At 38.8% G+C, this 27,729-nt stretch overlaps 1 protein-coding gene across 2 annotated transcripts in view; it reads left to right on the forward strand.

The window, feature by feature from the left end:
• Positions 1-27,729, forward strand: part of DENND5B (DENN domain containing 5B) — a 218,973-nt gene that overhangs the window by 144,635 nt on the left and 46,609 nt on the right. For both annotated transcript variants that reach the window (XM_018048342.1, XM_018048343.1), the window contains 3 exons: positions 1,991-2,222; positions 6,144-6,294; positions 25,600-25,693. In XM_018048342.1, the coding sequence (XP_017903831.1) occupies positions 1,991-2,222; positions 6,144-6,294; positions 25,600-25,693 (477 nt within the window). The remainder of the gene's footprint in view (positions 1-1,990; positions 2,223-6,143; positions 6,295-25,599; positions 25,694-27,729) is intronic.

A 27,729-nucleotide genomic window follows, 5' to 3' on the forward strand; every position in this document is an offset into this window, starting at 1 on the left:
TAGGGGTGTACATTAACTCTTTCAGGTCACTAGGATGTAGTTCAGTCCCTTGCCTTTATGGTTGCCAAGGCATGATGTGGCAATTAGAATAAATTATGGCCTTTTGCTAAATGGTATCTTTGTGTCATGGAAGACCTCTCAAAGAAGCTAATATGTTCCAAGAGGCTAATCTACAATCTTGGAGCATCTGCCAAATAAGTGTTAACAAAAAATTTCTGTAAAGGTGGGTAGTATAAAAGATTTTTTTCTGATTTCATCAGGTATTTTTCAGATAGTTACATAAACCACATTTAACAGTTAAGTTCTGATGCACTTTATGTTAGAGAAAACTTCTTTAATAAATTAAGAGGCCTTCACCTATCCAAATGTATTCCTGCTGTTAGGTTCCTTTCTCATTAAGCTTAACCATTTCTGCACATTTTTTCCTAGCCAGCTTGAAACTAATCTTTGTATACTCATGATTTATCCTTGGAGCAATTTAAATTATTATCTAAATCAAGCCCTGGTACATTCTTCCTCTTAATCTTTATGTAGCTTTAAACTATAAATGGAATTCTTTTTATATAACCCCTAGAGAAATGAAAGTTTCATGTTGGATTCCAGAAGGCTTGTAATCATCTCATTTTTCACTAGGAAAATTTACAGAACTATCTCATACTAGTCCTGTAAGCCAAGTCTTTGCTGACTTAAAGTGATACAGCCCACAAGCATCTGAATATCAAAAAGCCAGACATTTGGTCCATTTAGGAAAAAAGGCTGTTTGCTCTATGAAAAGTAGAGTTGATATTTATCTCTAAAATACCTTTTTAAGAGGTGAGCTGACTTCTGGAGACTGCTGTGAACCATTCTTGAGCCATTTGGATTTGTGTGACTACATCTAAGCTATGAAGGCACTTAAATTGAAAAAGTGGATTTCTGTAAGGAAGTTTTTCAAAGACATCCTAAATATCAGAATTTGTTTCCTAAATAAATATGCTGGGAGAAAGCTATAAGTATTAAGGAGAGCAACAATAGGTCAGAACATCTACTTCCACCTTTCACCTTCTGGCTTTTGCCACATTGCACTCAGTCAAAAGAATTGAAAAGCAGAGGCATCCCAGTAGGTGAAATAGTAGTCCAGTTCCAAATTTTAGCTAGTGCCAAGTTGTGACTAGAATTCCTCTACATGCATAGACCTGAAGAGCCAAAGGAAAGAAATGAACCCTTTGAATTAGAAGCTGATCACAATTTCCTGAGCCATTCCATGCAAGCAGACAAGCTGGTAACAGGGACATGTGGCTGGCTGTACATGTTTTCAACAGGCTTGGCTTGCTTTGGATGGTTTTCCAGGCGGTGATTTTTTTAGTGGTTAAGGCCCAGACTATTCTGTTAGCACAGGTCTGGATGGAGTTTGATCTTGAATTAGTACTCATCCATCAGTTTCTCACTTTGGGCACCTAGGAAAACTTCTACTTGAAGAACAGATGATTTTACTTATAAACACAAATTCCATATTGTTGGGGTTTTTTTTGAAGAGTATTGCTTATGCATATATTAATGCTATTATTGTATCCATTAATCACCTGGCTGCCTTATGACTTGGAGGTATTTGGCATAGTCTAGGAATAGAGAGTGGAAAAAATTACAGCTCACTGGGGAAAAGGTGTCAAATTTAATGGCAAGTGAAGAGAATAATTGATGTTCGTGTAGCGACTGATCCACCATGTTTCATTAACAGTGCTCTTTTTTCTGCATGATGGTCATGAGGACCAGAATGTAAATCAGTTTTGAAAGGTAGGAGCAGCACTAATGACTTAAGTGACCTGAATTCTATGAATTTAGAAGATGGTGGGGGGGAGTGAAGTTTTAAGGATTTTTGAATTTCATACATTAGTTTTGCGTGTTATAAGATTGAAAAGGAATGACCTTAGCGACAGATAATTTTGGGGTTTATCATGTAGTATTAAGATGATCTCTTTGCACTAATAATTGCCTGATTGTCTCACTACAGGCTTCCTTCCTGTCTGACCAGCCAGAGCCATACCTGCCATTTCTTTCACGCTTCATTGAAACACAGATGTTTGCCACCTTTATTGATAACAAAATTATGTCTCAATGGGAAGAGAAAGACCCTTTGCTTCGAGTCTTTGACTCTCGGATTGAGAAGATAAGACTGTATAATGTAAGGGCACCCACCTTGAGGACATCTATTTATCAGAAATGCAGCACTTTAAAAGAAGCAGGTACATTTGTCATGCCTTTAAAAACGAGCTTAAAATCCACGATCATTTCTTTTTACACATTGTTGACCTTATAAACCACAAAATTAATTTTCAGTTTTAGACTTTCTGGTTAATCCTTGTGCTATATCAAGAGATGCTTTCTGTAGTTTTGTTTCATTCTGTTTTGTGAGCTAATGTCTGTCCTGTTCCCACTTGACATTCCTCTTCCCTCAGAAGACGAAAAACGGTAACAAGCTGAGTGGATTAGAACTAGTAGGTTCCTGTAATTTCTGTCTTATTCTCTTTATTACCTTAATGAAAAAAATATTAATTTTTGTTTTGCTGCTTATTTTGCTTTTTTTTTGCTTTTTACCTTTTCTTCTCTTCATCTAAGGAAAATAAGTATTAATTTAACATAGTAAATTTGAGTTGCTACCTAATTTACATAATTAAAACTATTTATTTTAGTGGTACCATTAATTAAAATAGCTTCATCTATTGAAATTAAACCTCTAGATTCTCGTATTCAAATGAGAGCTTCCCAACCCTGATGTTAGTTTTTCTCTCAGAGAATTAATAGTCTTGGCCGATCTTGTCTGGCAGTGTAATACTATGGTCAGTTAAATAAATAATCATATTAACAGTGTTTACTGAGTACATACTATTTCATGTACAGTTTTGCATTTGATCATCATAATGAGGAGGTATAGACACATTTTATTGCCTGTTTTATTGCTGCCTTCATCTTACAGTTGAGAAAACTGAGAGGTGAAGTCACTTGCTTGTGATTGCATAGCTAGTTGTTGATGAAGCCCTGATTTGAACCAGAGTTTGACTGATTCTAGCACCTGGAGTCTTAACACATTAAGCTGTTCTTTCAATAAATAAACAATAAATAAACATGTAAAATGTACCAGTCCACATAGTTTTATACTTTTGTACCCGATTCCTAACTCTTTCTTAGTTTATTTCTCTGCCAATAAACTGACTTTTATCACGTGAGTGCCCCTGCCCCTTCCTTTTATTTCTTCCCCTTCAAGTGTAAAAGCTGTTTGAGAGCAACCTTTTTTTTTTTTTTGAGCAAAAAGCAGCAAATATAGATTTTCTTTGCTCTGCCTCTGTTGCTTGCCTTTCTCGCTTCATTTGAGGTAGAGTAGAGTTACAAGAGTGTGGTGATGCTGTAACTAGCATGTTTTAAGGAAAGAAGTATATAAATGATGTCTCTTGTGTAGCCTTCAGAGGTTTCTGATAACTTGAGGAAACATCATTCTGTTATATCCCACTTAGGAGGGTAGATCCTTGGAGCCCTTTAGGAAGTGACAGTTGCCTCTCTGTTTCTGAAAGTTGGGGGAGCAGAGTGATCAAAATTGTCTATGCCTGTTCAGAGAGTAGTGTGGCTTTCAGTGCTTTAGTAGCCATGTAAATAGTATAATGCCTTCTTGAGCAAATTTTATTCTTCCCTTCCTGACAGAATTTTTTAAATGAAGCTAAGTACTGATTGCTTTATTTGTATGCTTCTAGAAAGTTTTTTTCAATTAAAATAGATTCTTGGCCTCTCAGAGTTTGGTACTCATACTGTCATCACAAAAATTATATAATACTCTTAAAAATGTACCATTATAGATTTACCATATTTGAAAGAGATTAAACTAAGTTTAGGAATAGTCTCCCAGGAACTTAATTTATCAAAGACTTTCTTTAAAGGGAGGCAGTTGACTGTGACTATATCCATCTCTCATGAATGGTGCAGTTATTTCTTTTATCAGGTAAAAGGTAATAGACTTTTATCTTTTAAAAGACTTACCTCACCCTCACCCCCATCCCAGCCCCAACAGAAGCTGTAGAGATTGGGATTTTGTTGTTGACATTGAATTTTATTGTGTATCTTTTGTTTTTTTTGGTCCTTTGTTGTTTTGCTTTTGTTTCTATTTTGCCTCAACTAAAAAGAATTTTGATTTGCAGGTGAATGCTTTAGGCAGAGGCTATCTGCTGCTGATATTGTGGCACCAGAACCTCATGATTTCTTTGCAGAAAGACAACAAATTGCTAGTAACGCAGAGTTTTCTTATTCCTTACCGATCACAGAAAATGAGTTTTGGCACAAACCCTTGAAAGTCTAACAACAGGCCTATGACCTCTTGAAGCAGGCATTTAATAATTTCTGAATGTTCAGTATTCACTGATGGTATAATCACTGAAATATAACATTGCATTGTGCTCCCTGTGGCAATCTTATAAACCCAGATAATTAGTTGTGAATCACGATTTTTGTTTCTACAGAGCTTCCTAACTAAAGGAAAATAACTCAATATCAGATGGGTTTTTCTATCACTTTAAATCCAACAGAAAAACTGATGCTACTTTTCTTTTTTTCCTTTTGTGAGGGTAGAAGCACTTTTTGGCAGAGGTGAAATTTTGTAGTAGTTCATGGAACATAAAATTGGCAGGGACTTCAGAGAATTCCACACCATGAATCTAAGCATTATTTGCCTAAATCTAATTATGTTTTATAAAATTAGGAAGCATTAAGAATATATATATACTGTTGTGGAAAGTCAGAGGGCATCATTGAAAATTAAATATCACTACATTAAAGCATGACACCCTTTTCCCCAGTCCAGAACATATGGACTGTATTTTGAGAGAAGTTACAAGTTACACATTAAAATGAAATTTTAAAAAGTTTTGGATAAATTCATATGAGTTATAAAGAAAAATTAGGAAAGCTTAAAGTAGATGTTTCATACTTTGAAGTTTAGTGTAATAATGCCTTCTGTACACATCTCTTAATTCTGCAAACGCAAACACTGGCTGGGAAGCATTGATTTCACATACGATGATCTTAAGTAGATTCTTTTGACTAGAGTGAAATGTATCATTCACAGACCTCTTCCCACCCCAAAAGATTTTCTTTAGAATATATATGGAGAAGAACCAGCAATACTCAATCTGCTGGTATTGAATAGGGCAGAGTAAACTGATTCTGTGAAATGTTTATAAGAAAATACCTTTTTACTTCTCTCAGACCCCAAGATTGGCAGTGCCCACGGTGTGTTCTATTCATCACACACACAGTTACTGTTTGTCCTCCCCAGCAGTAATCTCTAGGCAAGGGATGGGAAACCTAACCTTGGTTATGAGTATTAATGTTTTCTCTTATAAATTCAATTGATAAAGACATTTAAGATCAGATTTTTTTTAACCAGAGAAATAGTTCACAGTTTCTTTCCTGAGCCTTTGAAACATCTCTCAACTTTCACTGGTTTATTGAGTAATTTCTATTTTTTAACTCTGGCCTATGTTATTCTTCAAATGACAGTTTTTTATTCTCTGGACATTTTCTAAATGCCTGCTTATTTTATTTTTCTCTGCATTACCCATTTTGATCTAATGAACACTTTTAAATAACTCCTAATGAGAATGAGACTGTTGCTAAAAGTGAAGGTAATAGACTTTACACAGTTCCTTGTTTTTTACAAGTGGAAAAGCATGAATATTTAATGGATCTTTGCACAAAGAAATAAAGTAACATAGGGCTATAGTGCTTGCTTTTACCTTCTCTAATTTGTCTTTCAGCTCAAGGAAGATATTTTATTTGCCATCATTTTCTTTAATGTTGTACTTAGAACCATATTTTCATTAAGAATATGAATTTCCCACTCACAGGAAACTGTTTCAGTACTAAATTATAGCTTGTTTTTTAACCCCACTGCCGTGCTTTTGCCACATGCAGAAAATAGTATGAAAATTCATTATCTAGTATTTACTTAAAACTAACCTTTTTATACTTACATTATACTGATTTCTGAAGAGCTTTTGTAAAAATCTATTTCAGACTATCACAAAGATTGAGTTTCTTGTCACTGCATGAGTAGAGGAAACATTATCTTTTAAGGTTTAGCCAATGAAATGTTTCTAACATGTTATAAATTTAATTTATAGCCCAGTCAATTGAACAGCGACTGATGAAAATGGATCACACCGCTATCCACCCACATCTACTTGATATGAAAATTGGTCAAGGCAAATATGAGCAAGGATTTTTTCCAAAGTTACAGTCTGATGTCTTGGCAACAGGACCAACTAATAACAAGTAAGCATGTTCTTCATTTGAGTCGTTGGTTGAAAGAGTGAATGAAGGGCACAGTGCTCTGCACCTCTTATGGGGACTGCTTAACTATTAAAGATTTTATCAGTCGTTACTTTTTTGAAAACCAAATTAATCTGCTTGAAATATGAATTGACAACGAGTATTTGACTTTTAATTTCATCATGTAAGAAAATGCAAAAGTAGAGATTTTTTTCTTGTTGAAGTAATGTGCGCTTAGGAATAGTTTTAAATGACTGTTTAAATATAATGCTAATACTGTCTAATGGAATTAGAAAAGTTATGCCTTCACCATCCGTATTAGTTTCCTAGGACTGCTGTAACAAAGTACTGCAAACTTGGTGGCTTAAAATGACAAATTTATTCTTTCATAGGTCTGGAAGCTGTAAGTCCAACATCAAAATGTTGGCAGTGCTATGCTCCTTCCAAAGCCTGTAGGAGAGGATCCTTTCTTCTGTTTTCCAACTTCTGGTGGCCCCAGGCAATATTTGGCTTATAGTAACATAACTCAGTCTCTGCCTCTACTTCACATGGCTACTATCGCTTATCTATGTTCAAGTATTTCTCTTCTTATGAGGACACCAGTCATGTTGGATCAGGGCCCATCCTAATGGGCTCATCTTAACATCTGCAAAGACCTATTTCCAAATAAGATCAAATTCACAGGTGTTGGGATTAAGATTTCAGCATTTATTTTAGGGAGACACAATTCGACGCATGCCACCATTTAGTACTTTTAAATATCAGCTGCAGAAATTACAAAACAACCAAAAATAAAGATAAACCCTATCATTCTTTATGGTAGATGATCCCATTCAGAAAATATTTGAATATGGTTAGAATTGAAAACACTTACTTGGGTTTAAAGGAATTCTTGATTTTAGATGAATGCCTGTATGTATACTCAGTCCTGTCCGACTCTTTGCAACCGCACAGACTATAGCCCATTTTCATACAGTTCATGGGGTTCTCAAGGCAAGAATACTGAAGTGGTTTGCCATTCCCTTCTCCAGTGGACTGCATTTTCTCAGAGCTCTCCACCATGAGCCATCCATCTTAGGTGGCCCTATACAGCATGGCTCATAGTTTCATTGAGTTAGACAAGGCTGTGGTCTGTGTGATCAGATTAGTTAGTTTTCTGGGATTGTGATTTTCACCCTGTCTGCCCTCTGATGTAGAAGAATAAGAAGCTTATGGAAGCTTCCTGATGGGAGAGATTGACTGAGAGGGAAACTGGGTCTTGTTCTGATGGGCGGGGCCATGCTCAGTTCAGTTCAGTCACTCAGTAGTGTCCAACTCTTTGCGACCCCATGAATTGCAGCACGCCAGGCCTCCCTGTCCATCACCAACTTCTGGAGTTCATTCAAACTCATACCCATCAAGTCAGTGATGCCATCCAGCCATCTCATCCTCTGCCATCCCCTTCTTCTCCTGCCCCCAATTCCTCCTAGCATCAGGTTCTTTTCCAGTGAGTCAGCTCTTCTCATGAGGTGGCCAAAGTATTGGAGTTTCAGCTTTAGCATCATTCCTTCCAATGAACACCCAGGACTGATCTCCTATAGGATGGATGGGTTGGACCTCCTTGCAGTCCAGGGACTCTCAAGAGTCTTCTCCAACACCACAGTTCAGAAGCATCAGTTCTTCAGCACTCAGCTTTCTTCACAGTCCAACTCTCACATCCATACATGACCACTGGAAAAAACATAGCCTTGACTAGACGGACCTTTGTTGGCAAAGTAATGTCTCTGCTATCTAGGTTGGTCATAACTTTCCTTCCAAGGAGTAAGTGTCTTTTAATTTCATGGCTGCAGTCACCAACTGCAGTGATTTTGGAGCCCAAGAAAATAAAGTTAACCACTGTTTCCCCATCTATTTCCCATGAAGTGATGGGACCAGATGCCATGATCTTAGTTTCCTGAATGTTGAGCTTTAAGCCAACTTTTTCACTCTCCTCTTTCACTTTCATCAAGAGGCTTTTTAGTTCCTCTTCACTTTCTGCCATAAAGGTGGTGTCATCTGCATATCTGAGGTTATTGATATTTCTCCCGGCAGTCTTGATTCCAGCTTGTGCTTCTTCCAGCTCAGCATTTCTCATGATGTACTCTGCATGTAAGTTAAATAAGCAGGGTGACAATATACAGCCTTGACGTACTCCTTTTCCTATTTGGAACCAGTCTGTTGTTCTATGTCCAGTTCTAACTGTTGCTTCCTGACCTGCATATAGGTTTCTCAGAAGACAGGTCAGGTGGTCTGGTATTCCCATCTCTTTCAGAATTTTCCACAGTTTATTGTGATCGACACAGTCCAAGGCTTTGGCCTAGTCAATAAAGCAGAAATAGATGTTTTTCTGGAACTCTCTTGCTTTTTTGATGATCCAGTGGATGTTGGCAATTTGATCTCTGGTTCCTCTGCCTTTTCTAAAACCAGCTTGAACATCAGGAAGTTCACAGTTCATGTATTGCTGAAGCCTGGCTTGGAGAATTTTGAGCATTACTTTACTAGCATGTGAGATGAGTGCAATTGTGCGGTAGTTTGAGCATTCTTTGGCATTGCCTTTCTTTGGGATTGGAATGAAAACTGACCTTTTCCAGTCCTGTGGCCACTGCTGAGTTTTCCAAATTTTCTGGCATATTGAGTGCAGCACTTTCACAGCATCATCTTTCAGGATTTGAAATAGCTCAACTGGAATTCTGTCACCTCCACTAGCTTTGTTCATAGTGATACTTTCTAAGGCCCACTTGATTTCACATTCCAGGATGTCTGGATCTAGGTGAGTGATCACACCATCGTGATTATCTGGGTCGTGAAGCTTTTTTTCTACAATTCTGTGTATTCTTGCCACCTCTTCTTAATATCTTCTGCTTCTGTTAGGTCCATACAATTTCTGTCCTTTATCAAGCCCATCTTTGCATGAAATGTTCCCTTGGTATCTCTAATTTTCTTGGAGAGATCTCTAATCTCTCCCATTCTGTTGTTTTCCTCTATTTCTTTGCATTGATCGCTGAGGAAGGCTTTCTTATCTCTTCTTGCTATTCTTTGGAACTCTGCATTCAAATGGGTATATCTTTCCTTTTCTTCTTTGCTTTTCACTTCTCTTCTTTTCACAGCTATTTGTAAGGCCTCCCCAGACAGCCATTTTGCTTTTTTGCATTTCTTTTCCCTGGGGATGGTCCTGATTTCTGTCTCCTGTACAATGTCACGAACCTCAGTCCATAGTTCTTCAGGCACTCTTGTCTATCAGATATAGTCCCTTTAATCTATTTCTCACTTCCACTGTATAATCATAAGGGATTCGATTTAGGTCATACCTGAATGGTCTAGTGGTTTTCCCTACTTTCTTCAAATTAAGTCTGAATTTGGTAATAAGGAGTTCCTGATCTGAGCCACAGTCAGCTCCCAGTCTTGTTTTTGCTGACTGTATAGAGCTTCTCCATCTTTGGCTGCAAAGAACATAATCAGTCTGATTTCAGTGTTGACCATCTGGTGATATCCATGTGTAGAGTCTTCTCTTGTGTTGTTGGAAGAGGGTGTTTGCCATGACCAGTGCCTTCTCTTGGCAAAACTGTATAAGCCTTTGTCCTGCTTCATTCTATACTCCAAGGCCAAATTTCCCTTTACTCCAGGTGTTTCTTGACTTCCTACTTGTGCATTCCAGTCCCCTATAATGAAAAAAACATCTTTTTGGGGTGTTAGTTCTAAAAGGTCTTGTAGGTCTTCATAGAATCGTTCAACTTCTCCTTCTTCAGCGTTACAGATTGGGGCATAGGCTTGAATTACGGTGATATTGGATGCTTTGCCGTGGAAACGAACAGAGATCATTCTGTTGTTTTTGAGATTGCATCCAAGTACTGCATTTCAGACTCTTTTGTTGACCATGATGGCTACTCCATTTCTTCTGACGGATTCCTGCCCACAGTAGTAGATATAATGGTCATCTGAGTTAAATTCACCCATTCCGGTCCATTTTAGTTTGCTGATTCCTAGAATGTCGACGTTCACTCTTACCATCTCCTGTTTGACCACTTCCAATTTGCCTTGATTCATGGACCTAACATTCCAGGTTCCTATGCAATATTGCTCTTTACAGCATCAGACCTTGCTTCTGTCACCAGTCACATCCACAACTGGGTATTGTTTTTGCTTTGGCTTCATCCCTTCATTCTTTCTGGAGTTATTTCTCCACTGATCTCCAGTAGTATATTGGGCACCTACTGACCTGGGGAGTTCCTCTTTCAGTATCCTGTCATTTTGCCTTTTCATACTGTTCATGGGGTTCTCATGGCAGGAATAATGAGGTGGTTTGCTATTCCCTTCTCCAGTGGACCACGTTCTGTCAGACCTCTCCACCATGACCTGTCCGTCTTGGGTGGCCCCACACAGCATGGCTTAATTTCATTGAATTAGACAAGGCCGTGGTACATGTGATCAGATTGGCTAGTTTTCTGTGATTATGGTTTTAGTGGGTCTACCCTCTTGTGCCCTCTTGCAACACCTGCCATCTTACTTGGGTTTCTCTTACCTTGGACAAAGGGTATCTCCTCACAGCTGCCCCTCCTGACCTTGAACGTGGAGTAGCTCTTCCTGGCCCTCCTGCGCCCGTGTAGCCGCTGCTCCTGGGACGTGGTGTTGCTCCTTTCAATCTTTAATCCAATTTTCTGTTGATGGGTGGAGCTGTGTTCCCTCCCTGCTATTTACCTGGGGCCAAACTGTGGTGGAGGTAATGAAGATAATGGTGGCCTCCGTCAAAAGATCCCATGCATGTACTGCTACACTCAATACCCCCAACCCTGCAGCAGGCCACCACTGACCCACGCCTCTGCCGGAGACTCCTGGACACTCCCAGGCAAGTCTGAGTCAGTCTCTTGTGGGGTCACTGCTCCTTTCTCCTGGGTCCTGACGTGCACAAGGTCTGTTTGTGCCATCCAAGAGTCTGTTTCCCAGTCTTGTGTAAGTTCTGGCAGCTCTGTTAGGGTTAGGCGACTTCCTCCAAGAGGCCTTATGCCATACCCAAGTATGCTGCACCCAGAGGCCCTGCCCCTGCGGCAGTCCGCTGCAGACCCATACCTCCACAGGAACACTCAAACAGTTCTGTCTCAGTCTCTGTGGGGTCTCTAGGTCCTGGTGTGCATACAGTTTGTTTGAGCCCTCTGAGCATCTCTAGCGGGAATAGGGTTTGATTCTAAACGCAAATTCGCCCCTCCTGCCATCTTGCTAGGGCTTCACCTTTGCCCTTGGACGTGGGGTATCTCCTCTCAGCCACTCTAGCGCCGCGCAACCACCACTCCAGCACCTACTGTCTTGGCTGGGGCCTCTCTGACCTTGGACGTGGGGTACCTCCTCACAGCCATTCCAGCGCCATACCAAAGCAAAAACAGCAGCCAGTTGTGGATGTGATTTGTGATAGAAGGAAAGTCAGATGCTCTAAGAGCAGTATTGCCTAGGAACCTGGAATGTTAGGTCCACGAATCAAGGCAAATTGGAAGTGGTCAAACAGGAGATGGCAAGAGTAAACATTGACATTTTAGGAAACAGCAAACTAAAATGGACTGGAATGGGTGAATTTAACTCAGATAACCATTATATCTACTACTATGGACAATAATCCCTTATAAGAAATGGAATAGCCATCATAGTCAACAAAAGAGTCTGAAATGCAGTACTTGGATGTAATCTCAAAAACGACAGAATGATCTCTGTTTGTTTCCCAGGCAAACCATTCAGTGTCATAGTAATCCAAGTCTTTCCCCCAACCAGTGATGCTGAAGAAGCTGAAGTTAAACGGTTCTGTGAAGACCTACAAGACCTTTTAGAACTAACACCCAAAAAAGATGTCCTTTTCATTATAGGGGACTGGAACGCACAAGTAGGAAGTCAAGAAACACCTGGAGTAGCAGGCAGATTTGACCTTGGAGTACAGAATGAAGTAGGGCAAAGGCTAATAGAGTTTTGCCAAGCCTTTGACTGTGTGGATCAAAACAAACTCTGGAAAATTCTGAAAGAGATGGGAATACCAGACCACCTGACCTGCCTCTTGAGAGATCTGTATGCAGGTCAGGAAGCAACAGTTAGAACTGCACGTGGAAGAGCAGACTGGTTCCAAATAGGAAAAGGAGTACATCAAGGCTGTATATTGTCACCCTGCTTATTTAACTTATATACAGAATACATCATGAGAAACACTGGGCTGGATGAAGCACAAACTGGAATTAAGATTGCCGAAGATTGCCAGGAGAAATATCAATAACCTCAGATATGCAGATGACACCAGCCATATGGCAGGAAGTGAAGAACTAAAGAGCCTCTTTGATGAAAGTGAAAGAGGAGAGTGAAAAGGTTGGCTTAAAACTCAACATACAGAAAGCTAAGATCATGGCATCTTGGCCCATCACTTCATGGCAAAAAGATGGGGAAACAATGGAAAGAGTAAGAGACTTTATTTTGGGGGGCTCCAAAATCACTGTAGTTGGTGACTGCAGCCATGAAATTAAAAGATGCTTGTTCCTTGGAAATAAAGTTATGGCCAACCTAGACAGCATATTGAAAAGCAGACACATTACTTTGCCATCAAAGGTCCATCTAGTCAATGCTATGGTTTTTCTAGTAGTCATGTATGGACATGAGAGTTGGACTATAAAGAAAGCTGAGCTTCAAAGAATTGATGCTTTGAACTGTGGTATTGAAGAAGACTCTTGAGAGTCCCTTGAACTGCAAGGAGATCCAACCAGTCTATCCTAAAGGAAATCAGTCTTGAATATTCATTGGAAGGACTGATGCTGAAACTCCAATTATTTGGCCATCTGATGGGAAGAACTGACTCATTTGAAAAGACTCCGATGCTGGGAAAGATTAAAGGCAGGAAGAAAGAGACGGGGACGACAAAGGATGAGATGTTTGGATGACGTCACTGACTCAGTGGACATGAGTTTGAGTAAAACTTTGGGAGTTGGTGATGGACAGGGAGGCCTGGTGTGCTGCAGTTCATGGGGTCTCAAAGAGTCAGACACGATTGAGTGATCAAACTGAACTGAACTAAACTGTAGCCCACCAGGCTCCTCTGTCCATTGGATTTCCTAGGCAAGAATGCTGGTGGGTTGCCATTTCCTTTTCCAAAGGATCTTCCTGGACCAGGGAGCAAATCTGAGTCTTCTGCTTTGGCAGGAGATGAATACAGGTGTGTAATAAAGGAATATTTTATAAGAAGAGAACTCAAAGACTGGCAATGGAGAATATGTTAAGTTGGAAAGAAGGTTTTGAATTGGAAATTGGCAGTTTTGACATTTAGTTCATTCCTGGCCACTTAGAATGCTTGAACAGTTGGAATCATTTGCCTCTTTTATGATCTGAAAACACACTAACATTCTATAACATCTGTGATTTTCTTAAAGATGCTCAAAGAAAAAGGAAAAGCCAAGCAGTGGCAAAGAAATGGTAAAAGACTGGGATGGAGGTTGGGTGCACAAAATGGAGTGGCATTGAGCCACCAGAATTGTCAGAAGGCAGGTGGAGAATCAGTTGAGTTTGGGCAAACTCCGGGAGTTGGTGATGGACAGGGAGGCCTGTGCTGCAGTTCATGGGGTCGCAAAGAATCGGACACACTGAGCAAATGAACTGAACTGAACTGAGGAGAGTAAAACATGTGGAATTACGCCTTTTAACCTTAGTGACCTAAACTAAATATTGATAATATTATGCAGGTTCTTGAAAAATGGCTAAAAAAATGTGATGTTTCTATCTTCCAGATGAGCTGCTGAGCTATTTGTTGGAGAAGTTTTGGTACTTACCTTTTTATTTCCCACGATGCTTGTCATGATTTTATTGTCAGGAAAAAAACAAAACAAAACAAAACTTGTTAAATTACCATATGTGACAGTAATGCTTGGTTTAATTTACTGAATACTATCTAAGCTAAGTATTGTGCTGTTGGAGTTTCTTGGGGTGCATATATGTGATAATATTTGTAGATCCTTGTACTGTCCTATTTTTAATAACCTGAAGGGAATAAAATCCTTACCGTTTTCCTGCCTAAAAGTGTTCCATTAAATATGTTTCTGAAATGTGTCAAACTATTGATTCATTTAGGTTTACATGTGAGGAAACTATGGTGATAGCAAACACATGAAAGGACGAAAGAGGGTGTGTATGAATTAAGAAAGGCTTCTCTGGTGAAAGAGAAAGTCGCTCAGTCATGTCCAAGTCTTTGCGACCCCATGGACTATTCAGTCCATGCAATTCTCCAGGCCAGAATACTGGAGTGCGTAGCCTTTCTCCTCTCCAGGGGATTTTCCCAACCCATAGATCGAACCCAAGTCTCCCACATTGTAGGCAGATTCTTTACCAGCTGAGCCACAGGGAAACCCAAGAATTCTGGAGTGGGTAGCCTATCCCTTCTCCAACGGATCTTCCCAACCCAGGAATCAAACCAGAGTCTCCTGCATTGTAGGTGGATTCTTTACCAACTGGGCTACCAGGGAAGCCCCATCAGTAAAGAATCCACCTGCTGATATAGGAGACAAAAGTTCCATCCCTGGGTCAGGAATATCCCTGGGAGTAGGAAATGGCAACCCTCTCCAGTATCCTTGCCTAGGAAATCCCATGGACAGAGGAGCCTGGCAGGCTAAGTCCATGGGATTGCAGAGTCAGACACAGGAACTTCACCAGTGATCCAGTAGTTAAGACTCTGTCTTCCAATGCAAAGAATCAGACACAACTTAGCGACTAAGTAACAACAACAATGAATTAAGGAAAACAGTCACAATACTGTATATATCGCCATTTCCTTTGCTTTCAGAGTATAGTACAGGCATACCTCAGAGATCTCCGATTTTGGTTCCAGATCACCACAGTAAAGTGAATATCACAATAAAGCAAGAAGTTTTTGGTTTGCCAGTGCATATGTTTACACTATGCTGTTATCTATTAAGTGTGCAAAAGCATATCTAAAAAAACAATACAGTTACCTTAATTTCAGATACTTTATTGCTAAAAAAATGCTAAGGACCCTCTGACAGCACAGGTTGCTACTAACTTTCAATTTGTATAAAATGCAGTATCTTTGAAGTGCAATGAAATGTATGCTTGTATTTATTATTATAAATATCCACCTCCTTTCAGATCTCAGTCAAAAAAATTGTTAATTTTCATCATTGCTTTACTTAATTATCCTTCTTGTAGCCCCCTTTTTTTCCCCTGCTTTCAAAAGCAGTGCCTTTCCTGCCAGTGGAGCCTTCATGCCAAGAGAGTGTTAGTTGTGGAGATACTGCTGATAATAGCTAGTATTATTAAGCTGGTGTGCACTAGCTTCTTTGCTGACTTCATTAAGTATATTAGTCCTTTGATCCTTATTATAGGCATATCCCTACATATAAACCTATATTGTTTTACGCATTTTATGATGGAGGCTCAGAGATGATCAAGAGCTTGCTTCAGGATCACACAGCTAGGAAGTGGTGAAACTAGGATTCAAACTTAGGTCTACTAATTCAGAGCCCAAGCACTTAACCATTGTACTATATATACCTGGCTCTGTCACTCTAATACAAAGGTGAGGTATGCCTTTTGTTGCTATTGAGCTCGATGTTTTACTTTGGTAGCCTCCTAAGAAATTTTGAATAACCTAAAATACTGAATATAAGAGAGTTCAGCAACAGCCTGTCATACCAATCTGATGAGGTCTTTCAGAATGAAAGAACTCTCAGATGCCTCGTCCCTGCCTCACTCTGGGCTCTGTGAAGAGGGGTGGACCCAAAAGAAGATAGGATAATACCCTGGGAAGCAGGGTACATTCTCAGGTGCCATCTTGCCTCGTGAAGAGTTGCATGAAGCAAAGACTGAGATCAAAGAGCCTAAGCCTGAAACAGTGTCATCATTACCTGTTGGTAAGTGTACAAGCTTGGATTAGTAGCAGAGTTAGGATTAGAACCTGGGTTTCCTTATTTCTGGCACCATGTTCATGATGTCTAATTCATAAGGACTGTGGAAAGGTGTAGAAAATCTTCAGTACCAGCATTCTTTTACATATTTGGAAAAAGAATACTATGCAGTAAAGTGAACTGTGGATTTTTAAAAAGCTTTATTTGATTGAACTCTCTTATTTAAGTAGGTTGCTTCAACTCTAATGAAGACCGTGAAAGAGGATGATTCACTAGAAAGGTGGAAAAGTTATATGTTCAGGAAATCTTCCTTTCCTATAGAAATGCAAGTGTTTATACTAAAGTCTTGGGGAGGAAGGTTGCAGAGAGAATTAATATGCTGCTTATGAGATGGAAGTAAATAGCTAATGACTAATTTTTACTCACTTACTTACCTTAGTTAATTTGTAGAGTTTCAGCCTCCAGTGAAGAGCTATCCTTGCTTTTATAAACAGTGAGCTTGAAATGCACTAAGAGATGTTGATCATTATGGGGATTCAGACTTTGCAGATGATTGTACTAGATACAGTGTTTTATTTTTCACAAGTGGATGACTAAGTCATCAGTTCATTCATTTTCTTTCATGTTTATAAATTATCCTAATTTTTTGAATCAGTGTGACATGGGCAGACGCTTAATTTAAATGGTTTTTATTTCCTTTTGATAGCATTAAAGTGCTCATTCATTCATTTGAAAAATATTTATGGAACCCATACTATATATGACACTGTCCTGTTCATTGGGAGTTTAACAATGAACAAAATAACAAAAATCCCTTCTTTCAGCATGAGAAAGCAAACAAGGAACTTATTAATATATAAAATAAATAATCTGTCAGAAAGTGGTAAAGTTTGTGAAGAAAAATAAAGTAGGGAAAGGAAGCAAGGAGTGCTTAGGAGGAAAGATTTCAGGTTTAAAATCTTCCTGCCATATTTTATTGCATTTAATCTTATATATAATCTCAAATTTTCCCATTTCCACACAGAGCATCAATAATTACATTTTTAGCTGAGCTGTAGTCTGAAAACATTACGTTTTCACCTAGATTGTAGTCTGACTGAAAGAGAATAGATCTCAGAATTAGTTACAGGGTAAAGGGATTTATAACCATGACTATGCAAATGATTGATCAACTGTTAGAATCTCGTATACTACTTACAAAACAAAAACAAATAAGCAGTCTTTAGCATTTCAGCAAATGTACTCTTCTTTGGTAAAATTATACTTAATAAGTGAGGTTTAATAATATAAAGAATAAATGATTTAACAAGATGAGGAATGTGTAGACTTCATAGTAATTTTTTAAGCAGATGCCCATTTCCCTGTTTTGAAAATAAAATTAAACTGGGCATTTTGTCTCAAAGAATGAAATGCTGGTTATATCCTGAAAGTTAATATTTATCCTTATCTTTTGTGCTTTTCCAGTTTGCCTACCAGGAGAAATGTTCAGCCATGTGTATTTTGCTCCTTCCTTTATTCATTGTATAAGTTCATTAGCTGGTGTTTATAATCCACCTCATATTTTCACTATTTGTTTAGTAACCCTAATTTTTTAATCTGAGCAAATTTTACTATCATACATGACAGGGTTTGGTTTTGGGTTTGTTTTTTTTTTACCCCCTCTGGCTATAGGGCTGTTTCCAAGGCCTCCAGGTCTTTATAGATTATGTTACTTATATTTTACTCTTCCTCTTTATTTACTACATAGATTCATCAGCTAGTATTTATATTTTGCTTCCGAGTTCTTAAAAAAAAAACTTCATGACACTTGTTGAAGAGAGTTCCTTTATTTAAGGTATAGAGACCACTGCAGTGGAGTCTTGCAGTGGAGAGGGAGATTAGAGGCTTCTCTGAATATTGCATGGACATGGAATTTATCACCAAGGAGCAGAGTGGAGATCAGTGAGTAGGAAATTACCAAGAGGGAACATCAGGGGTAAAGGGGGATTCTGAGTGAGCTGACCTAATAGGATTCTTGCTGAAGGCAGACCTGAGTGATTAGACATCACCTGGGGGATGGTGGAGAATTCAGAACTTGATCGGATGTCCAGAATGATCATATAATGAGAGGGAAAATGGTTTCTGCTAAGCTGACTTAATAAGTTTCTTAACTAAAACTGAATTTTACAAAGAAATCCATAGATAAGCTTAGGAGAAGTTCCAGGGGTCTGACTAAATTTTGATGAAGGAGAGAATCTTTTTCAGTGTCTCGATGTGCTTTTTTCCTGAATCTTCCTTTTCATTATCCTTTTTTACAGTCTTATACAGTCTTACATTGATCTTTTGCTTTAGGGACATTTCCACGGATTCTTCAAAGATTTGTCACTAGCTCTTTGCATTTTTTTCTCAATATAAACCTATTCTTAAAAAAAAAAAAAAACTATTTTAAGAGGGGCTACTTTACTTTGCTACCATTTTTATCATAATTATTCAGTGTTCCTCTAAATAGCAGACTGAAATTAGATGATTCATCAGTTTGAAACCAAAGGCATGCATAAATTATTTAAAGAGCAACAAAAGAAGCAGCACTCTGATTTTAAGCTTTTTTGTAAATTGGATGCTATATTAATAATACAGTTTAAATCATCGATTGTCAGTCATGCAGTGTGACTTGCTGGATGGCAAAAGTATAAATTCACTTCTTGTGTATAGCTCTGTGCTCCCAGGGATATATCAAGAGTAAATAGTTCTAGAATAGTGCAATGAATGCAGTCATGGGCATGATAAATTAAGAGCTGATAAATCTTTTAAAATAATTTGATATATGAAGAAAACATAGAACACTATTTGACATAAATTGTAACAGAATTTTTTTGGATCTGTCTCCTAAAGAAAATAAAACCAAAAATAAATAAATGAGACCTAATTAGACTTAAAATTTTTGCATAGCAAAGGGAGCCATCAAGAAAACCAGAAGACAGCCTACTGAATGGGAGAAAATATTTGCAAATGATATGACTGATAAGGGATTAATATCCAGCATAAATAAATGGCTCATCCAACTCAACATCAAAAAAAAAAAAAAACAGTTAAAAATGAGCAGAAAGTCGGGATAGAAATTTTTGCAAAGAAGACATACACAAATGGCCAACAGGCACAGGAAAAGATGCTCAACATCGTTAATCATCAGAGAAGTCTAAGTTAAAACCACAGTGAAATAACACCTCATGCATATGTCACTCGGTCATGTCCAACTCTCGTGACCCTATGGACTGCAGCCCACCAGGCCCCTCTGTCCATGGGGATTCTCCAGGCAAGAATACTGGAGTGGGTTGCCATGCCTCCCTCCAGGGATTCCTCCCAACCCAGGTCTCCTGAACTGCAGGTGGATTCTTTACCGTCTGAGCCAGCAGGGAAGCCCAAGAAAACTGGAGTAGGTAGCCTATCCCTTCTCCAAGGTATCTTCCTGATGCAGGAATCAAACCAGGGTCTCCTGCCGGGGTCTCCTGCATTGCAGGTAGTCTTCATGAGCTGAGCTGCCAGGGAAGCCCCAAATATCCCCTCACACTTATCAAAATGGCTGTCATCAAAAAGACCACAAATAACAAATGTTGGTGAGTAAATGGAGAAAATAGAACCCTTGTACACTGTTGATGGGGATGTAAATCAGGGAGGTCACTATGGAAAACAGTATGGGTGTTTCTCTAAAAACTAAAAGCTATTGTATAGTTCTATTGACATATTTTATTGTAGTTCTATTTCTGGGTATTTATCTGAAAAAAAAAGGCTAATTCGAAAAGATACATACACCCCAATGTTCATAGAAGCATTATTTATAATTGCCAAGATATGGAAGCACCCTCAGTGTCCTTCAATAGATGAATGGATAGAGAAGATGCAATATTTGTACATATACACAATGGAGTAATACTCAGCCATAAAAAAAGAATGAAATTTTGCCATCTGCAACAACACGGATGGGCTTGAAATCAGTACAAGAAATAAGTCAGAGAAAGACAAATACTGTATGATATCACTTATATGTAGAATCTAAAAAGTAAGACAAATTAGTGAACATAAAACAGAAACAGATTCACAGATACAGAGAACAAACTAGTGATTATTAGTGGGGAGAGGGAAGAAGAAGAAGAGATAAGAAAGGGGTAGGAGATTAAGAAGTACAAACTATATGAAATAAATATACTACAAGGATATAGAAGAATGTAGGGAAAACCACTCGGCCATTCAGGTATGACCTAAGTCAAATCCTGTATAATTATACAGTGGAAATGACAAATAGATTGAAGGGATAGATCTGATAGTGCCTGAAGACCTATGGATAGAAATTTGTAACATTGTATAGGAGGCAGTGATCAAAACTACCCCCAAGGAAAAAAAAAATGCAAAAAGGCATAGTGGTTGTCTGAGGAGGTTTTACGAATAGCTGAGAAAAGAAGAGAAGCAAAAGGCAAATGAGAAAAGGAAAGATATACCCATCTGAATGCAAAGTTCCAGAGAATAGCAAGGAGAGGTAGGAAAGCCTTTGTAAGTGAACAATGCAAAGAAATAGAGGGAAACAATAGTGGGAAAGACTAGAGATCTCTTTAAGAAAATTAGAGATACCAAGAGAACATTTCATGCAAAGATAGGCACAATAAAGGACAGAAATGGTATGGACCTAACAGATGGAGAAGATATTAAGAAGAGATGTCAAGAATACACAGAACTGTACAAAAAAGATCTTGACCCAGATAACCACGATGGTGTGATCAGTGATACAGAGTCAGACATCCTGGAATGTGAAGTCAAGTGGGCCTTAGGAAGTATCACTATGAACAAAGCTAGTGAAGATAATGGAATTTCAGCTGAACTATTTCAAATCCTAAAAGATGATCCTGTGAAAGTGCTACACTCAATATGCCTGCAAATTGGAAAACAGCAGTGGCCACAGGACTGGAAAAGGTCAGATTTCATTTCAGTCCCAAAGAGGGGCAATGCCAAAGAACATTCAAATTACTGCACAATTGTACTCAAAATTGTACCGCACAGTTTTACATGCTAGCAAAATAATGCTAAAAGTCCTTCAAGATAGACTTCAATAGTATCTGAACTTCCAGATGTACAAGCTGAGTTTACAAAAGGCAGAGGAACCAGAGATCATATTGCCAACATCCATTGGATCATAGAAAAAGCTAGAGAATTTCAGAAAAATATTTGCTTCATTGTCTATACTAAAGCCTTTGACTGTGTAGATCAGAACAAAGTGTGGGAAATTCTTCAAGAAATGAGAATACCAGACTACCTTCAATGGACTGGTCCAAATTGGGAAAGGAGTACATCAAGGCTATATATTGTCACTCTGCTTATTTAACTTCTATGCAGAGTACATCATGTGAAATGCCGGACTGGATGAAGCACAAGCTGGAATCAAGACTTCCAGGAGAAATACCAATAACCTCATACATGCAGATGACACCACTCTTATGGCAGAAAGCAAAGAGGAACTGAAGAGCCTCTTAATGAAGGTGAAAGAGAGTTTAAAAGCTGGCTTAAAACTCAGCATTCAAAAAAACAAAAAGATCATGGCATCCGGGTCCATCACTTCATGGCAAATAGATGGGGAAACAATGGAAACAGTGACAGATTTTATTTTCTTGGACTCCAGAATCACTGCAGATAGTAACTGCAGCCATGAAATTAAAGGACACTTGCTCCTTGGAAGAAAAGCAGTGACAAACCTAAACAGTATTTTAAAAAGCAGAGACATTACTTTGCCTACAAAGGTCTGTATAGTCAATGCTATGGTTTTTCCAATAGTCATGTATGGATGTAAGAGTTGGACAGTATAAAAGGTTGAGTACTGAAGAATTGATGCCTTCAAATTGTGGAAAAAACCCTTGAACAGCAGGGAGATCAAACCAGTCAATCCTAAAGGAAATCAACCCTAAAGGAAATCAACACTGAATATTCATTGGAAGGACTGATGCCAAAGCTGAAGGTCCAGTACTCTGGCTACCTCATGCAAAGAGCTGACTCATTGAAGAAGACCCTGATGCTGGGAAAGATTGAAGGTAGGAGGAGAAGGGGACAACAGAGGATAAGATGGTTAGATGGCATCACCGACTCAATGACATGAGTTTGAGCAAACTCCAGAAGATAGAGAAGGACAGGGAAGTCTGGCGGGCTACAGTCCATGGAGTTGCAAAGAGTCTAACACTACTGAGCAACTGAACAACAAAAACAACAAGGATATATTTATTGTACAGCACAAGAAATGCAGCCATTACTTTATAATAACTGTAAATGAGATATAACTTTAAAAAACTGTGAATACTTTGTTGTATACTGAAACTTACATTGTATATCAGCTGTACTTCAATTAAAAATTAATTGAAAATAAAAGGAAAACCACCTATAATGCCATCACCATGAAATGTTAACTTTTGGTATTATGTCTTTCCATTGCATGGATCCTGATATGTGTGCATGTCCATACTTATTTTGTTAATTAGAAAATTTCTTACACAGCATTGTATCCAGCTTTTTCATTCATTACTGTATCATGACCACTGTCCCATATTATTGATATTCCTGAAAGTGAAAGTCTTAGTCACTCAGTCGTGTCCAACTCTTTGCAACCCCATGGACAGTAGTCCACCAGGCTCCTCTGTCAGTGGCATTTTCTGGGCAAGAATACTGGAGTGGGTAGCCATTCCCTTCTCCAGGGGATCTTCCCTACCCAGGAATCAAACCCAGGTCTCCTGCATTGGAGGCAGATTCTTCACCATCTGAGCCACCCTGGAAGCCCCATTGATATTCCTGGTAACTTAATTTTTTAAATGACTGTGTGGTCTTTCATTATATCACCCCCTACTGTTGAACATTTAGGTTGCATTGAACCATGAAATTAAAAGACACTTGCTCCTTGGAAGAAAAGCTTTGACCAAGCTAGACAGTATATTAAAAAGCAGAGACTTTGCCGACAAAGACCCAGTCTAGTCAATGCTGTCGTTTTTTCAGTAGTCATGTATAGATGTGAGAGTTGGACTATAAAGAAAGCTGAGCACCAAAGAATTGATGCTTTTGAACTGTGGTGTTAGAGAAGACTCTTGAGAGTGTTTTGGATTGCAAGGAGGTCCAACCAGTCAATCCTAAAGGAAATCAGGCCTGAATATTCATTGGAAGGGCTGATACTGAAGCTGAAACTCCAATACTTTGGCCACCTGATGCAAACAAAGAACTGACTCATTGGAAAAGACCCTGAACCTGGGAAAGATTGAAGGCGGGAGGAGAAGGGGACAACAGAGGATGAGATAGTTGGATAGCATCACTGACTCGATGGACATGAGTTTGAGCAAGCTCCAGGAGTTGATGGACAGGGAATCCTGGTGTGCTGCAGTTCATGGGGTCACAAAGTGTCGTACACAACTGAGCAACTGAACTGAACTGAGCATGTTTACTTGATTCTGAGTAACTGTTGATTGTAAGATCTGCTATTAATTCAAAAGCTTTTTGGAAAAATTATACTTTAAACTTGTATATGACACAGAAGATTCATCCTAGTTTCAGAAACATGTAAAAACCAAAATGTGAGTCTTGTGTATGTAGTCACTCAGTCATGTCCAACTCTTTGCTGCCTTTTGGACCATAGCCTGCCAGGCTCCTTTGTCCATGGGATTCTCCAGGCAAGAATATTGGAGTCGGTTGCCATTCCTTTCTGCAGGGTATCTTCCCAACCCAGAATTAAACCCTCATCTCCTGTGTTTCCTGCATTACAGGCAGATTCTTTATCCATTGAGCCACTGGGGAAGCCCCAAGTGTAAGTGGCTAACTCATTCAAAATGTGAATCTTAGAATAAAGGAAACTTAGAATTCATTATTGCATGTATGCTGTGATGAACATCTGTAACCCTAAATATTAGACTGTGTCTCTGATTACATTTATTTAGGGTGTATTTTTAGAAGGAGTAGGTGATGTAGTTGACTCTGCAGATAAATGGCTTACAGACATGACATCAACCCTTCAAGCATTTATAGCAGAGACGATTGTATAGAAAATAGACAAGTTATCAAAAAAACACTGTGATAAATACTATAATTGGAAAGTATGAGAGGGATAGCTAATTTAAATTTGGAGGAATTATAGAACACTTTCTATGTAGCACCTAAAGCTGTCTGAGAGATGAATAGAAGTTGGAAGAAAACTTCATCTTCCAAGACTCAAATGTGGAGAGATCTTACCCCACTGGGATCACTGAGGTATTTGAAGACAGCTGGAGGTTTAAGGTAGAGAGAAGGATCAGCAGAAAGTGTAAGTAAGCTAAAAATTGAATTACAGCCATTGGATTGGCAGTTAGGGCTATAAATGGCTTCATCAAGATCATTTTCAGGGAAAGAAGCTGATTTGAGATGAACAAAAGATCCAGAGATAATTAAGCAGAGGCCTTACATGTAAACTTTTCTTAAGAATGTTTACATGAAAGAGCAAAGAAACAGGTTGAAATGTAGTGTCAGAGAGACCAGCATACTTGTAAGCTGAAGGGCAATACTCATTTGAGAGAAAAAAAAAAAAATTGGAGATATGGCACACGAGATTTCTAATGGAGAAGATTCGAATAGGCAAGAGAGGACTGGTCAAGGATCCTGGTGGAAGAAAGTTTCGAGCTGTGGCCAATATATATTACATTTTGGGATTAGAAGAAAGATGAGTGGGGGTTGGGTCTGTATGTGTGTATCAGTGAAGTAGAGAGCAGCAGGAGGGAGGCAAGGCTGGGTCATCAAGTTGAGTAGAGGCACTTGAGGATAAAGGGAAAGGTTTGGTAACAGTCTTGAAGAGAAATGGGGGAACTTGAAAAAGGGCAGCAGGTTCAGTGATTCTTGGTAGTCGTGAGGGAAATCAAGAACTAATCTATTAATACATGGATATGATAAAGGAAAGTGCTACAGTGGTCTCAATCCAGGCTTGGGGCTCTGTTGGGCAGGTAGGTGGAAAGGAGAAAATCGTTACAGACACTGTACATTTGTTAACCTCAGTTTGAAAGAAGCATTGATTGTGGTGAGGGTTGCACATCTCTATGAATATGCTAAAAACCACTGAATTGGATACTTTAAATGGATGAATTATATGGTATCTCCTAGAGAAGGAAATGGCAATACTTCTGTATTCTTGCTTTCAAAAATCTCCATTGTCAGGGGAGCCTGGCAGGCTGTAGTCCAAGGGGTTGCAAAGAGCTGGCCATGACTGAGCAACTGAGCGAGTATCTGGTATCTAAATTACATCTCAATAAAGCTGGTATATACTTGTTTAAAGAGAATCTATTGAAAAATAAGTATTGCTGGTCTTTAGTTTTCAACTGTATATCCTTTCTATTTTAAAGACAGGTGAGATCACATTTTATTTTTTCATTTGATTGTTTTAACCTACCCCCTTCTATTCTTTCAGTCGCTGGGTGAGTCGGAGTGCCACTGCACAGCGCAGGAAAGACCGCCTTCGCCAGCATTCCGAGCACGTTGGGCTGGACAACGATTTGCGGGAGGTATGTGTGTTGCCTTCCTGGGATGCTTTGATGCAGAACTGTAAGCTAGGCTTACTTAGTCCAGCAGGTATCATTGTGTAGCTTCTCTTGCATTCTTCTAAAAAAAATAATTGTTCAATTTATGTTTTAAAATAGTAATTTCTCTTATGCTGACTGACATAGCTGAAACACCTTTTTTTTTTCCATTTTGTAATTTTAATACATCTAAAATAAGGCTGTAAAACAAGTCTCCCTGTGGACCACATCAAGTAAAGGCTGAGCTTAGGATAAAGTTTTGGTCAGTATATCTCCTGCAGGGGGAAAAAGGTATAAGAAGCATAGACTTCCTAAGTTTCAAACATAATTTAAACTTAGTAAATATATATTTGCCTGTGATTTGTCCTTGGCTTGTTGACACCATTTTTAGGAGTGTTTTAAAATTACTTTAAATTAATATCCTTATGCTTTATTTCTACTATTTGAAAATAAAACAGTAATTATACATTTGAATAATGATAAGTAATTTTTAATTTTTTGTGATCAAAAAAATGCAGTCAATTATCTGTTAACTCTTTTCTAAACTCAAATGAGTTTAAAAAAACAGAAAACATCATTGTGAATATATATATTGCTTTTTGTTGATTTGTTCATACATACATGGTTTTAAACATCTTCTTAAGAACTGAAGCATAGCCTGTCTACTGCTTTTCTTTGTGCTACTGTATTTCTCTCCCTTCCCTTCTGCTGTGACTTTATCATATGCATGCTTGTTTTGCTTGTCTCTTTCTCCCATCCTTTTCTCTTTTGCTTTTCTGTCATTTGCACTTCTCCATCCTCATAGCCTTCCGGGGAACTTGTGTTCTGTCAGAACTCCATGGCATTCTGGGAGTGGGATCAGGGTCCACCTCCTCCTGCACGACTTCCTAAAAAATCCTTCTCTGAGTGCTGCCTGGTATGTTCTTTGCCTGAAAGTCCTTTGCAGATGTTCCTGAATCTTGTCTGTGGTGTTCCTTGAATCATCCACGTGTGTGAGTGCACATAGCTCTAGATGCCTCACATCACCTTGTGACGTGAAATCTTAGCTCTCCACTTCCTTTTGTGACTTGTACCTCTTTGTGATGGTGTGTGTGCTAACAAGAGTATTCTCTACATTTGGCAGAGAAAACTGATTATTTGAATCCCAAATCAGTGGTATTTTTGAGGGAAAAGAAGGGGACTAGATTCAGCACATTGTTTTTCTTCCAAAAAGGGGAAATATTTAAGTATTCAAATTTTCTTTTACTTAAGCATTTTGCAAAAGTGCATAAGTGATTCATTTTCAAACAACTTTTCTTTTGCTGAGTTTATCTGTTCCTGGTCTGTATTTTATATGGTCAGAAAATCAGATCACCAATATAGAATCTTAGTGCTAAAAGAAACAGTTGAGGTATCTTTGTCCAGCTAGACATGATTTAACCGAATCCAAGTGTTAGTCGATCAGTCATGTCTGACTCTTTGTGGCTCCATGTACTGTAGCCTGCCAGGCTCCTCTGTTCGTGGAACTTTTCAGGCAAGAATACTGGATTGGGTAGCCATTCCTTTCTCCAGGGGATCTTCCTGACTCAGGGTTCGAATCTGGGTCTCCTGCATTGCAGGCAGTCTTTACTGTCTGAGCCAGCAGGGAGAAAGTCCAACAGGCTTTGTCTAAAGTCAAATGGACACACAGAGGCAGGGCTGGGCCCACATGCCAGGCCTCCTGACTCCAAGCCAATACTCTTGCCAGGAACCCTGCACAACTAGGTTGCACTGAACATTACTCACCTGAGGGCCAGAGTTACTTAGGACTTTTGGTTGTATTTTATCCCATTATGACATAGTAAGATAAATTTACTTAACTTTACATTGGTCTGCTCTTCACATGCTCCACGTTGGTTAGAGGGACAGGGTATTTATTAGATGAAATCCTGTGCTGAAGAGCAATTATTTCAGTGTTTATTGAATAATAGGATATGTTTTTATAGATAGTTCCTACTATTTTGGGCTTCCCTGATAGCTCAGTTGGTAAGGAATCTGCCTAT

The sequence above is a fragment of the Capra hircus genome, chromosome 5, assembly GCF_001704415.2.
Source record: "Capra hircus breed San Clemente chromosome 5, ASM170441v1, whole genome shotgun sequence".
NCBI lineage: Eukaryota > Metazoa > Chordata > Mammalia > Artiodactyla > Bovidae > Capra > Capra hircus.